This window comes from Leptodactylus fuscus, chromosome 5, assembly GCF_031893055.1.
Source record: "Leptodactylus fuscus isolate aLepFus1 chromosome 5, aLepFus1.hap2, whole genome shotgun sequence".
NCBI classification, from domain to species: Eukaryota; Metazoa; Chordata; class Amphibia; order Anura; family Leptodactylidae; genus Leptodactylus; species Leptodactylus fuscus.
Window position 1 is genome coordinate 115,700,440 of NC_134269.1, and position 14,282 is coordinate 115,714,721.

Below are 14,282 nucleotides of genomic sequence, written 5' to 3' on the forward strand. Positions count from 1 at the left end.
TTTTGACATTTTCCTGAAACTACAATCCAAATTCTGTGCACAAACATTCTGTATTAAGCATATGGTAGTATTTAGCATTTTCTGTGGGTAATTTATAACCAGTAGCATTTTCAAACCAGTCTTAATCCATTCCACCAGGGACAAGACGTGCCACAATTATCAAGAGGCTTCGGGCTAAAATCTATGCCAGTAAGGGACCGGGGTTGATTTCTGGTATTAATCATGGTCTTCCTTACCCACTCCTCCCGATTGGCGAATTAGGGCTTTGGGAAATGATATATAGCATTGTGCACCTAAAAGTACAATTTTAGATACTTTCTTGGCTTAGCCTAGTTAGTAAATTTGGGCCAATATGTTAGAAGTATGCAGACACTTATACACAGCTTTAGATGCAACTGCCGACAAACATTTTCTAAAAAATAAAAAATAAAAAAGAATGCTATGTAGAGGATTTGGAGCTCTGTGTCAGAAAAACTGAACTTCAGTTTCTTTAAAGGGAGTCTGTCACTAGAATAGTTCCTGCTGAACTATAAGCACAGTCAGCTAGGGTTCATGTGAATAAAAATCTTTCTTCCGCTTCCTGAACTTCACTTGCTGATATATACATACATACACACATATATATATATATATATATATATATATATATACAGTCCTATGAAAAAGTTTGGGCACCCCTATTAATCTTAATCATTTTTAGTTCTAAATATTTTGGTGTTTGCAGCAGCCATTTCAGTTTGATATATCTAATAACTGATGGACACAGTAATATTTCAGGATTGAAATGAGGTTTATTGTAGTAACAGAAAATGTGCAATATGCATTAAACCAAAATTTGACCGGTGCAAAAGTATGGGCACCCTTATCATTTTATTGATTTGAATACTCCTAACTACTTTTTACTGACTTACTGAAGCACAAAATTGTTTTTGTAACCTCACTGAGCTTTGAACTTCATAGCCAGATGTATCCAATCATGAGAAAAGGTATTTAAGGTGGCCAATTGCAAGTTGTTCTCCTATTTGAATCTCCTCTGAAGAGTGGCATCATGGGCTACTTAAAACAACTCTCAAATGATCTGAAAACAAAGATTGTTCAACATAGTTGTTCAGGGGAAGGATACAAAAAGTTGTCTCAGAGATTGAACCTGTCAGTTTCCACTGTGAGGAACATAGTAAGGAAATGGAAGACCACAGGGACAGTTCTTGTTAAGCCCAGAAGTGGCAGGCCAAGAAAAATATCAGAAAGGCAGAGAAGAAGAATGGTGAGAACAGTCAAGGACAATCCACAGACCACCTCCAAAGAGCTGCAGCATCATCTTGCTGCAGATGGTGTCACTGTGCATCGGTCAACTATACAGCACACTTTGCACAAATAGAAGCTGTATGGGAGAGTGATGAGAAAGAAGCCGTTTCTGCACGTACGCCACAAATAGAGTTGCCTGAGGTATGAAAAAGCACATTTGGACAAGGCAGCTTCATTTTGGAAACAAAAATTGAGTTGTTTGGTTATAAAAAAAGGCGTTATGCATGGCGTCCAAAAAGAAACAGCATTCCAAGAAAAACACATGCTACCCACTGTAAAATTTGGTGGAGGTTCCATCATGCTTTGGGGCTGTGTGGCCAATGCCGGCACCGGGAATCTTGTTAAAGTTGAGGGTCACATGGATTCCACTCAGTATCAGCAGATTCTTGAGAATAATGTTCAAGAATCAGTGACGAAGTTGAAGTTACGCCGGGGATGGATATTTCAGCAAGACAATGATCCAAAACACCGCTCCAAATCCTCAGGCATTCATGCAGAGGAACAATTACAATGTTCTGGAATGGCCATCCCAGTCCCCAGACCTGAATATCATTGAACATCTATGGGATGATTTGAAGTGGGCTGTCCATGCTCGGCGACCATCTAACTTAACTGAACTTGAATTGTTGGTCCAAAATACCTTTATCCAGGATCCAGGAACTGATTAAAAGCTACAGGAAGCGACTAGAGGCTGTTATCTTTGCAAAAGGAGGATCTACTAAATATTAATGTCACTTTTCTGTTGAGGTGCCCATACTTTTGCACTGGTCAAATTTTGGTTTATTGCATATTACACATTTTCTGTTAGTACAATAAACCTCATTTCAATCCTGAAATATTACTGTGTCCATCAGTTATTAGGTATATCAAACTGAAATGGCTGCTGCAAACACCAAAATATTTAGAACTAAAAATGATTAAGATTAATAGGGGTGCCCAAACTTTTTCATAGGACTGTATATATATATATATATATATATATATATATCTATATATATATATCTATCTCTGCTTATAAGCTGTTTGGTGCAATGACGTTGGCACACTTGCTCTTCACAGCACCAGGCAGCATACATGTTAATTTCAGCAGTGACGTATGGAAAACCTATAGCTCTTTGTTACGGTGAGAGCAACGTAATGTACTTGTTGCACCAAACAATTCATTAGCATTTAAGGGAAAAAATTAACATCTCAATAACAAAGGCACCAATCGTGAAGCAGAAAAATTCTATGTATTCACATGAATCCTGGCTATCTGACTGTGTTCATATATCAATAGGGATTGATCTCGTGGCTCTCTTTAAATATGTATTGGGAGTTTTAAACCAAAAATGACACGGGTAAAGGTGGCCATTGATTTTCAGGGAATACATTTTCTTTGTAATCTACTTTCCACATTCTTCTCCTACAGTACATCCTAAATGCCACTGGTGGCTGTGCTGCGATTACTCCATTACTTTCATCCTGAGCCTTTTTACTGTTACATTATAAAGAGTTAGAGAAGTGCTGGTTACCATGACAACATCTACTTCTAACAAGGCCATCGTAATTCTTCATGTGCCAAGTACTTCAAACATTTGAAGGGCTTGGTTTCCGTGTGCACAACTTCTGCTGCTCCTCATTAATCACTTTTCCGATTTGTAGCCGTCAAATTTAATTTAATGAGATATTTAATTAACGTTTACGTTTCATACTACAAGATTCTTAGTAATGGCAAATGTTAAAAGGTCACTTTGAAGGTTAAATAAAATCTGAACTTCTATTAATATTCATTGAAGGAAAGATTAAGAGGATGGATACGCTTTTGTTATTTGTGACTGAATTTAGATCTGAAGAGAACATACAAACTAGTTGCACATATTTTCCTTGGTAGGATTCGAACCCAGGATTGCAGTGCTGCAAGGCTACAGTACTAACCCCTGAGCCACCATGCTGCCTGATTGATGATATTGTGGTGTACATATAGTGCCACAATATCACATCTTGCAATAACTGTATGCCTCATGCGCTGATCTGCACAGGAACGCCTCAGCCTGATAGATTCATTATAACTCACGCCTATTAGGTCTGACTCTATGTGGATTAATTCAATGTATTTTCATAGTGATCAGCACGCCATTTTGTCATACTGAGCTCTAAATCTATTGCATAGACATACAGTAGTTAAATGTGAAAGCTGTAGTTGTTTACAGTCAGTACTAGGCTGCGTATAGGAGTTTAGGCACTTATAGACTATGCCGTAATTGGCTAGAATAAATGGTTAACTTTCAGATAAGTCTGTGTTCCCACAGTACTTGGAATTTTCACAGTATTTTTTAATTGAAATAAATAAATTTTTTTTTTTTTTGTCATTATAAAAGAAACATTTTGTTATCATTACAATCCAGTGGTAATGTAACTTTACTAGAACACAATAGAAATGTCTAGAGTGCCAATATATACTGGATACCCTCTGGGTTCGTGGTACAAATACATAACATCTAACAGAAATCTTCTATGTTTCTCCATAACACTTAGAGATGCCGTTTAACATTAATGTGCTATCTATCAATATAACGAAATAAAATCTTGTCTATCACTAATCTTAGTATTTGCATGCTTTGTTGCTTTATAAATACCAATTCTAAATTCTCTTAGAAATTTTCCTTAACTTTGCTAATTATACTAAGAATTCTTTGCTAACAGCAGTTCTATATCTTTGTCACTGTTCTGTTAATTCTAATGATTGGTCCTAGGCTGTTCCTCCCCTTCCTTTAGGAATGGTACCTTCTTCCAGTCTCTCCATGTGCATGAAAAGTGACAAGCATGGGTCCCCATATTTCTACTTATTGGGCCACCCTAAAGACACGGTTTGTAAACTCTGCATGCATATTATCATTTTCTAATCCGTTCTGATTTCACGTGACTATTTTACTTGCGATTTGTCTTTTCTGCTCTGTGATTCTGTCTTTCCTCAGTTTTAGTTTTTGATATTAGGCCAGCATACACCAACATGTAATATTGTAGCTAAACAAGAAGAATATATAACACTACAATATCACAACTTACCACTCTGTGCAATAGTCAACTGGCATAAGACAAAGTACCAGACTCAACAACATTTCTAGTTCAGGTAATTTACATATGGCATAATGTAAGCATAAAACTATTACACTACTACATAAACATAGTATCAGAAGTAATAAGGTAGATAGTGACTTTTAGTATCAACAGTAATTTACAGCTGGCGTTTTATTATCACTAATAATATGGAGGTTTTTCCAAATTATTTTATACATTCTCTGGAATGACATATTTTTAAGAGTTTCTGTAGTTGATATCTTTGCAATATTCTATGAATGTCTTTAGCATAATGACTACTTTTAAAGTCTCTAACCAATTCCATAAACCTGCATTGACCTGTGTGGACAGTGTGCTCATTCACCTGTTGTGGAAGAGGAGGCATCAGAGCACACAGAAGGGGGATTTGAGGGGAAACGGCAGTAAAGTGTTTTATTGTTGTATGGTTTGAAAATGAGGTTTTCTGCCCAATGTTGGGCACCAAGCTGGGCATTAGTTTTTCAGAGCAAATCTGATATGTTCCTCTGACCCCATTCTGCTTAAAATAGGCAGAGAGAAAAGGCCTGCAAACAGAACTTTTCTTTAAGTATAAAATCAGTGGAAACAAGGCGGAGCCCCATTATAGTGTATTTTCCAGGCAAGCACTTTTTTAGGCGGATAGGATTTGCGTTTTTCAGGTCTCTAAGTGCACCCGAAGAATGGAAACCTGAACGCTAGTGTGAACCTAGCGTAAAAGTGTTAACTGACAAATTGTGGATTTTTAGCTGGAGCTGCCAATATATAGAGATCATAAATACAGATTCACACATGACAGATTTTTTTTTTATTTTTTTTTAAAGAACGTTCTACAACTGTTCTGTACATCTGAATGGGGATGTTTCTGTAGAAAGCGTATGGGTTTTTGAACGTCATACAGGTGAATGAATCAGTCTCCAGTAAATAACCCAGGGATTCATCCTTTTTCAAGGCTTTTCACATTTTTTCTGATTTTAGTTGTTTAATTATTGCTGATAATTATAATTTTGTAAAAATAAATAAAACACAAACTGGTAAATGTTCTATATGTAAAAATACAAAGAAAAAATATAGAAGTAGTCAAGTAGTGTCTAAATTGTGTATTCAGTCAACAGGTTTTCCACAGCCCATCCATTGTAGAAAACGTTGAGTAATTTTGCTCTTACACACCTATATTGTAGTATCTAATTGGGTTGGACAGACCTGGTTACGTTATGGTATGTAATGTAAGTTGGGATTATGTAATTATGTAAATTGGGACTAAGTAATGCTGGTTGGGATTATCTGTATGCCTTATAAACATGTTTAGGTTAGATGCAGTAACTATACTGGAAAGTAATATAACTGTACTGGTTGTGTAGTGATTCATATGTCAATGTTATGTTACAATGGAATAACAGATGCACTGCATTTATTAAAATTACCCTCTACATACAATTACAATGGTAATCTTGCATGTTCTAAAATTAATATTTGGATGATGGTTCTAAGGGGAGTTGCATTTAAAATTTCATGTAAATTTTGATGCTTATAAGTGTTCATGTTAAAAGGCATTTTCTAGGAAAATGCACTATTTAATATTATTTGCCCCCAGAACCCCAAAATAAAATGGGTGATGCATTTTGTTTTAATATTAGACATTGTATAACTATACTGTACAGTCTATGTAACTGCGGATTGTAAATTTCGTACTCTTTTTTTTTTTTTACGGGAAAATCAAGGCTATGTCAACAGCTACGTGTAAATTATATATATATATATTGTACACAGATGAAGGTCTACTGCCTTCTCAATGTATTTATTATATACCTGTATGGGAAAGGAAGTCTGCTCATAGGTAGAGCCTTGGAAATGATCCACGTATACAGCTGTTAACATCTATTTGTTTTTTTGACTGTTCCATGTTACATTATTGTAGAATCATCCACTGGGATATAATAGAGAAATTAAGAAATGATGTGTTTCTTCATAAGATTAATTGGGCATGTGCATCGTCCGAGGCATGAAAGACATTTTTTCTCTTCCTTACATCTACTTTTGGTTATCTTTTCTGGTACAGTTTTGTTACAATTTATGTTTTACAGGCGTTTACTACTTTACTATATTGTTTTTAAATTGTATGCTTTAGGCTTTTTCTTTTTTTTTTTTTTTTTTTTTTACCACAGCAGTATTATTGTTACTACACAATAGCTATCATTGATTTCCAAGAACTGAATAACTGACTGTATCTATGGTGCAAAGAGTAGCCTAAGATATGTCCTATAATTGGATTTCTATCCCAATACTGAATGCCGAAACTACTAAATTTAATGAAGTAATATTAATTTTTTTTAAAGTCACTTCTGGCACAAAACTAGAATTTATAGGGGATTGATTTAAATATGTTTCAATGACCTAAAGCATTCAGTTATTATATTCATTTTCTCCCTTTGATATACACTTGTACAATGAATATACAGTACAAATTGTAGAGCTGGATATGGTCATCTTTTGTTGATTTTGCTGTTTTTTCCCCTAAGTATGCTGTATAATAGAAATAAAGCACTATAAATATAGGATGTTTAAGGCGCTAATGAAACAGTCATTTAGACAATTAGTTTTTTTTACGTAACGAATATCCAGTTATTCAACTCTCAAAGCTTTATTACTTACATGTTCTTCATTATATTACAATTTCCTTCCCCCAAGTGCTGTAGTACTTGTGGATTAAGGAAAGTAAAGGAAATTTTCTTTTTAGTTCTGTGTTTAACACCTACCTCAAAATATGAAGACTACAATAATGAACAGAACTAAAAACTAAAAAAAAAACTGTAGTAAAACAACTTTTAATGGATGGTATCGCTACTTATAACTTATGGTTTATATACTAGATTTGTATAACAATAGTGACCACACAAGGGCACTTTTCTAAGAAATGTGTTTCTAAAACTTTAGATCAAGGGTGTACTTACTAGACAAGGTAGCCTTGTAAACAAGAGACGAACTTTGATGAAAGTTAATGCAACATTTATGTTGTCAACGTAAATGTTTTGTATCCATTTCATTATGCACTTTTTATTGTACTTTAAGTAATACAAACGCTTGAGAGAAGGATAACATTACAAAGTAGATAAATTGTATCCTTGGGTGCGTTATGACTGCCAAGATGATAGTGCTGTCTTCAAGCACTTTCTGTCGCAGAGTTGGCATAGGCAAAATTGTGTTTTATAGGAACAGGAAGTTAAGTGACAGAATTAGGTCTATCCAGAATTAAGTTTTTAAATCTACAGCAAGACTCAGTATTGTTAATATGTTAATGCTGGTTGGCTGTGCAAGATAAATGTGCTTTTTAAATTGTTCCTGTGTTATAACTGAATGTCATTGTTCTTAGAAGTTGTGCATTTACTTGTGTAAATGAGTTATGCTTGTGATTTAAGTTATTCCAACGAATTTGGATCAATATCTAACGGAATACATATGGAGACTTCTTACTCATATATTTGTAGCTTTTTAATGTTGTCTTGAGGTGAGCTGGTCACATAATATAGCTTGAAGTGGCCCCTTTTAGAGCTGGTAAACATGGCTACATTGATCACTGTCTTGGCAAAAGGACTTTGTGCTTCCTTGCTAAAGCTTAATTCTGCTCATCCTCGTTTACTAATAGTTGATCACTTGTAGAGGAGAATTCCATACACTATATACATTTTATTGCTAATGACAACCTGTCTATATTTTTAAGCTGTCTGTCTATTATACTGCCTGTCTATTTTTATACTGTCTATTCTGTTATATACAGAGGTATCTTATTTTTATACCTAAAGACTTCCTTCAATGTGGAACATTAATTAAACAGCTTTTCAGAAAAACTTTGTCATATGCTGCCATGTGATGTCTATCTTATGTGTGTCCATCCCAGTAGTTGTATTAATATTTGCAACCTATCAAGAATCTGCTGTTTAGAGTGTATTTGAGTGAATACTAGGATCATATTCCAAAATGACATTAACACTGGGTATAGCTAAAGGCAGTGGTCCATAGCCACTACCTCTGCCTTGCACCTGGAGCAAGCTGGGCTTGGTGTGTTTCCCATGTGGAAATTTCACAGGGTGAAGATGTAGGTTCTATGTACAAGTTTCAAAACCATTTCCCAGTATGAGATTTTTGATTTCTGAGATCAAGGGCCTGGCAATTATTTGTAGGATTAAATAAGGTGTGAGTTCTGCACTGTGAGAAGTTCACCACTCCAGTGTTTAATTGTGTGACTCAAAACCAATTTGTTTAATATAGTATCCCTGTTAATAGACTCAGTTCACTCGGGAAGTGAGCAGGGAGATAATCTGAGTATGGATGAATGTATAGTACTGGGCATTGTATATTTATTACCATGGACAGCCTCTTGTTCTGAAATTGGTCTAGAAAATACATCCTGTTCCTTTAGAGGCTTGATTGGGGGAGAGGGGGTTTGTAGAAGACATGTAATGCCAGGTTGCAGTCTGTGAGTTTGGCCGTGCTTTGTACAAATTAGAATAGTAGTGTGTAAAGACGTTCTGTATGTCCACCATTGACATGCATAGTTGGTTTGCGTAGTCCCTTTTATAATGACTCTTTAGAAATACTTATCATTCACTTTTTTTTTTGGTAGGTATTTTTCATTTATAGACTTGATATTAAAAACAGACAGAGTGCAAATGTCTTTGTATTATTGCATGCTGATTTTGAGACTTCGTGATTTGGCGGGAAGAATATTTCTCCCTGGAAACAGTATATGTTTGTCAGTATTTCCTAAAAATGTTGCCTTTCTAAAACAAGCTCATGAATAACCTGGTAAAATGGGGATCTGATTATGGAAGAGTAGGAGAGGATTCCCCACTACTTCATGTCATCTCAGGAATAAAGAAGATTTCACTCAAAGTGTTTCTCTCCTACTGTTTTTACATCCATTTTTTGATATTCAAAACTGTGCAATGGTTGAAAACTGCAGGAAATCTGCAGCAATTCCTGAATGTGGGGCTAATGAAAAATAACTCCCAATTTTAGATGTTTCTTGCTGTGACAGCTTTCAAGGAAACATGCTTATGATTCTCCCTGACAGAAATTCAGCAGCACGTTCACTGTGTCTCTCTCCAGCCTTAGAGTCCTTATCCATGGGTAGGTGAATAGGGTGGTAGTCAATACATTGTAGTGATGGAGTTCATTATTTGGTCTAGTTTTATGTGTAACAGACTGCCAAACACTTTTGCATTGTATGTGTCAAGGTGGCCAGTAAAGGTGACATAGTACCCCTTCTGCCCCACATAGGCTTGTCACCTAGCTAATCAGAATCCTGCTCGGCACTGGTGCAACCAAGAACCCCAAAACATTCTCTGCGGCTGGGTGTATTCTCCTGGAGTAAATTTTCTGGTATGGCTTGAACCCCATGTCATGTCACAAGGCTTCTTGAAAGTTAGGCACTGACTATTAGAGAGTTATCTTCCAATAGGCGGTGCTAGAAGCACAGTTTTCTTTTTTCCATCTAGAAAAACATGCAGTTCGGTTCTGGCACAAGTTTTGGCATTTTAACTGTTCAAGATATACCGCTCTGTACTATAGAGCTGCTTCTTCAAAGGACCAAAGGTAATTGGACAATTATCTCAAAAGCTATTCTTATTAAGCCATCATCAATTAAGCAGGTAAAAGGTCTGGAGTCGATCCTGGTGTGGCATTTACATTTGGAAGCTGTTGCTGTGAACCCACAACATGCGGTCTGAGGAGCTCTTAATGGATGTGAAACAGACCATCATTAGGCTGAAAAAAAGAAGAAATCCATAAGAAAGAGACCTGAAATATTAGGCATGGCTAAATCAACAGTTTGGTACATTCTGGTTAAAAAAAAAAAAAAAAAAAAAAGTGCACTGGTAAGTTTGAAAATTCTAAAAGTCCTGGACATCTACAGAAGACAACAGTGGTGGATGATCGCAGAATCCTTTCCACCCAAGTGAAGAGCAGTATGTAGGTGTATCTGTATCTAAGGTGTATCTGTAAATAAAGTGAAGACTTCATGAGAACAAATACTGAAGTTCAAACTATCATGCTCAAAAATAGAGAGGCCAAATTACACTTAGCCAAAAAGACATCTAAAGTTGTGGAACAGTGTTCTTTGGATGAAACTAAGATCAATCTGTACCATAATGATGGGAAGAAGTATGGAGTGGGCTTTGGAACAGCTCATGATCCAAAGCACACCACAATCTCTGTAAAACATGGTAGAGACAGTGTGATGACATGAGCATGCATGGTTTCCAGTGGCGCTGGGTCACTACTGTTTATTATTCATTTGATAGAAGATTGAAGCAACTGGATGAATTCTGGAGTGTACAGGGATATATTTTCTGCTCAGATTCAACCAAATGCAGCAAGGTTGATTGGACGGGGCTTCACAGTGCAGATGGACAATGACTCAAAACATACTGCAAAAGCAACTCAGGAATATTCTGCAATGGCCAAGTCAATCACCAGATCTCAACCTTAACTAACATGTAACTTCACTTGCTTAAGACAAAAATTAAAGGCAGAAAGAACACAAACAAGCAACAACTGAGGACAGCTGCAGGAGAGGCCTGGCAAAGTATTCCAAAGGAGGAAACCAAGCATTTGCCTGAAGTCTGGATCCCATGGACATCACCACTGCAAAAGATTTTCTGCAAAGTATTAAAAATTTACATTTTATTTACGGTAATGTTCATTTTTCCAATTACTTTTGAGCCCCTGAAATGAGGAAGCTTTGTAGAAAACTGGCTGCAATTCCTGAACATTTCAGAGGATATTTTTATTTAACCCCTTGCATTAAGCCTGAAGATATACACTTCAATTGCATTTCAGTTGTTTAATTCTAAATCCAGTGTGGTGGTATGTAGAGCCCATCATGAAGATTGTTTCATTATCCAAATATTTCTTTAACTGTATTTGCATGTCCTCTTCAGAATTTCATGATCTTTAAGACTGTGTATACTAGTGAAGGTGATCTGCAAAGATTATCTTGACAAGGAGATATAATACCCCTTCGAATGAGTTTTTTAAAGGCATTGTTGAGGACATGCATTGTTTATAGTTCTACATATTTTGAACACATACTGAGTCTCAGAATTTTCTGGAAAGGTTTGAGAGAGGGTTTCCCTGCTTCCCCAGCTTTAATAGGTCATGTAAATGAAGCCTTAGCATTGTTATCCTTATACCTGAATATGTTGCTATCATCCGCAACATCAAACAGTTTACCAGTTATTCACTTAAAAGTGTTGTCCCATTAAGGACACTTCTCCCCTAAGCATCAGATCACTGGAGTTCCAACTGCTATGGCCTTCACCTATTAGAAGGGGAGACCGAATGTCCCCAAGCCTGGAATGAAGAACCACTGTGCTTGCATGACTGGCATCTTTTACTGCTATAGGGCTGCCGGGACTGCAATGTCCAGCAGCATTTTGCCAGTGAATGGTGTATACGGGATAAGTGACCTTATCGGGACAACTCCTTTAGGTTGTTCGGCAAAAATTTGCTGAAGATTGAGGCAATCCAAAGTACCTTTTTTTTTTTTTTTTTTTTTTTTTTTTAATTGTGGTTGACCCATGTTAAAATGACGCTGCATGACACCTCAAATTGGCTTGCAGTTTCCATCCCCTGGAAGAATGAATATGAATTGAAAATAGGATGTATGTAATAAAAGAACATATCTTGCCAGTTATCAATTGAAAGCAATTTAGTTGGTGATTTCCATAGGTATTGGTGATTGAATAAACTGTGAGTTTCTTGGGTAAAATCAGAAAATATAATGAATGGCACTATATACAAATCAGCCATAACACTAAAACCATCTGCCTAATACTGTATAGGTTTCCCTCATGCTGTAAAAGCATATCTAACATGTCAAGGCCAGACACCACAAGACCTCTGAAGGTGTATTATGATACCTAGCAAGTCAATAAGTCCTGAATGTTGTGAGGTAGGCCTCCATGGATGATGGTAATGAAATTTCTTCTATTGATCTATAGGAAATGTGGGATATTTTGAGGCCATTCAAACTCATTGCACAGACTTTGATAGGATTTTATAACTGAACAAACAGTTAAAGCATTTGTGTTTTCATGGTATTAATTTTGATGAGACACAAAGTACCAAAAATATGTCTGAGGACCTTTGAATGGATGGTGTAACTATGGTAATAGGAATGAGCTACAACAACTGTGTCACGGTGATCATAAGCAGATACAGCCGTACATTACATAGAATTCACTGCAAAACAAAAAATGTCCATGGGTTCCAAAGTTTAGGTAACACTTGAACAGACCTCTCGGGGTTCAGTTACAATTTCTGAAGTAGATGACTTACTCAAATTCTTTTCCAACTCTTAAGAATGTAGTTGTCTTACCGTTATTAATGGCCATATCTTACATTGCGAATGGCTCTTATTATTGCATTAATGTAATATTAGGTTGTTACACTTGAATGGGTTTTCTGCAGGTATTATGCAAACACGGTAAGGTGAGTATATTGGGGGATTTATTCTTTTATTAAGATATAAATATATATATATATGCCAAAAAATACTTTCTCTTGGAGAACCACTTTCTACTATCATTCTACTGCACATAAATGAAAATGTTAGGAGTGCAGGTGATCTGTACCTACAAATTCACAAATTACAAAATCTATAGATCATGGATGGTTTATGTAGTTAAATGGTTTATTCATTAGCTTTAGCCTGCTCTATTTGTACTATAAAATGTTTGACTTTGTGCCCAGTTATGTACCAGTCACTAATGATATCAGTGAATGTATCCAGGCGTGCCCCAACTGTTCAGATCACCTTAAGCGCTCCTATTTTTTAGTGAATGTTCTCTAAAATTGGACAGTTCATTGGACTGTATGGTTTACGGAATCCTATTCCTTTTCTTATATATGGAAATACCAATATGTAGTAAATGTTGGTGCTTACCGTATGTAAGAAAGTCCAATACTTGTGCTGTATAGCTAAATGTATGTATACAGTTGATCTATTATAATAACTGAGTGTAAAATTTTACTTGACCATCGATGAAAGTTGTTATATAAGTACTATAGCATAAAAAAACCTTGGTATTTTTATCCGTCTTTGCATCCAAAATAGGCAGTAGCAACCCAAAGCTGTATTTGATGATCCATATTTTGCATCAAGGAAGAGCTGCATGCTGATAATATCGACTCAGTTAATAAAATGACAGAGCGCTATGTATGTACACAACTTGTTAAGAAAAACAGTGGAAGTGGCACTGTTTTCACAGAGTCACAATCTCCTGGCATGTTGAGTATGAAGCACACTGCACTTTGCATGATGACATAGCACAGCAATGTAGCTTCACATGCACTCTAGCACCCTGTCCATGCCATATTGCTTTGGGGCAGCAAACAACCATGCTGTTGGCAGTTTGAATTCCCTCTTTGTGTTATTTATGGCATTAACTTTTCCACATATTCTTGGAAAAGACATTTCGTGTTAAAGCGTTAAGCTATTTTCTTCAGGTTTGTAATGGCACCATTCTGTTCCTTAGGAAGCCAATAACTGCATTCTGGAGGACACGATTTTTTGACTATCAACTTTAGTTAGGATTTTCCATCTCCAAACTGGAGTAGGAAATGCAAAAAAAGAAACCAAATTTTATGGATGCCCATACTCAGATGCTATGAATGTAAAGGAGAGTGCATCACACATAATTCCAAGTATTATTTTAGTACGTTCTAAGCAGTACCCAAACTCATCATTTAGGCTTCTTTCACAAGATGTCTTTCCAATAAGTTCAACTTTTGCACCAGGAAAGCGTCCAGTAAATGAGTTAAACTGATTGAAGCAAAGAGGTGACATCCATCCCAACATTGGCACCCAATTTAAAAACACATGCTGTTCAGAAGATGTTTTT

The 14,282-nt window shown here is 36.1% G+C and overlaps 1 protein-coding gene across 7 annotated transcripts in view; it reads left to right on the forward strand.

Annotated features, from left to right (window-relative positions):
- The window catches only part of MAGI2 (membrane associated guanylate kinase, WW and PDZ domain containing 2), a 674,896-nt gene that overhangs the window by 631,377 nt on the left and 29,237 nt on the right, over positions 1-14,282 (forward strand). Inside the window, exon 22 of one of the 7 annotated variants that reach the window (XM_075274088.1) lies at positions 4,063-4,154. The exons of the other annotated variants lie outside the window; for them this stretch is intronic. Coding sequence (XP_075130189.1) covers positions 4,063-4,154 — 92 coding nt within the window. The remainder of the gene's footprint in view (positions 1-4,062; positions 4,155-14,282) is intronic. 7 annotated transcript variants of the gene reach the window in all.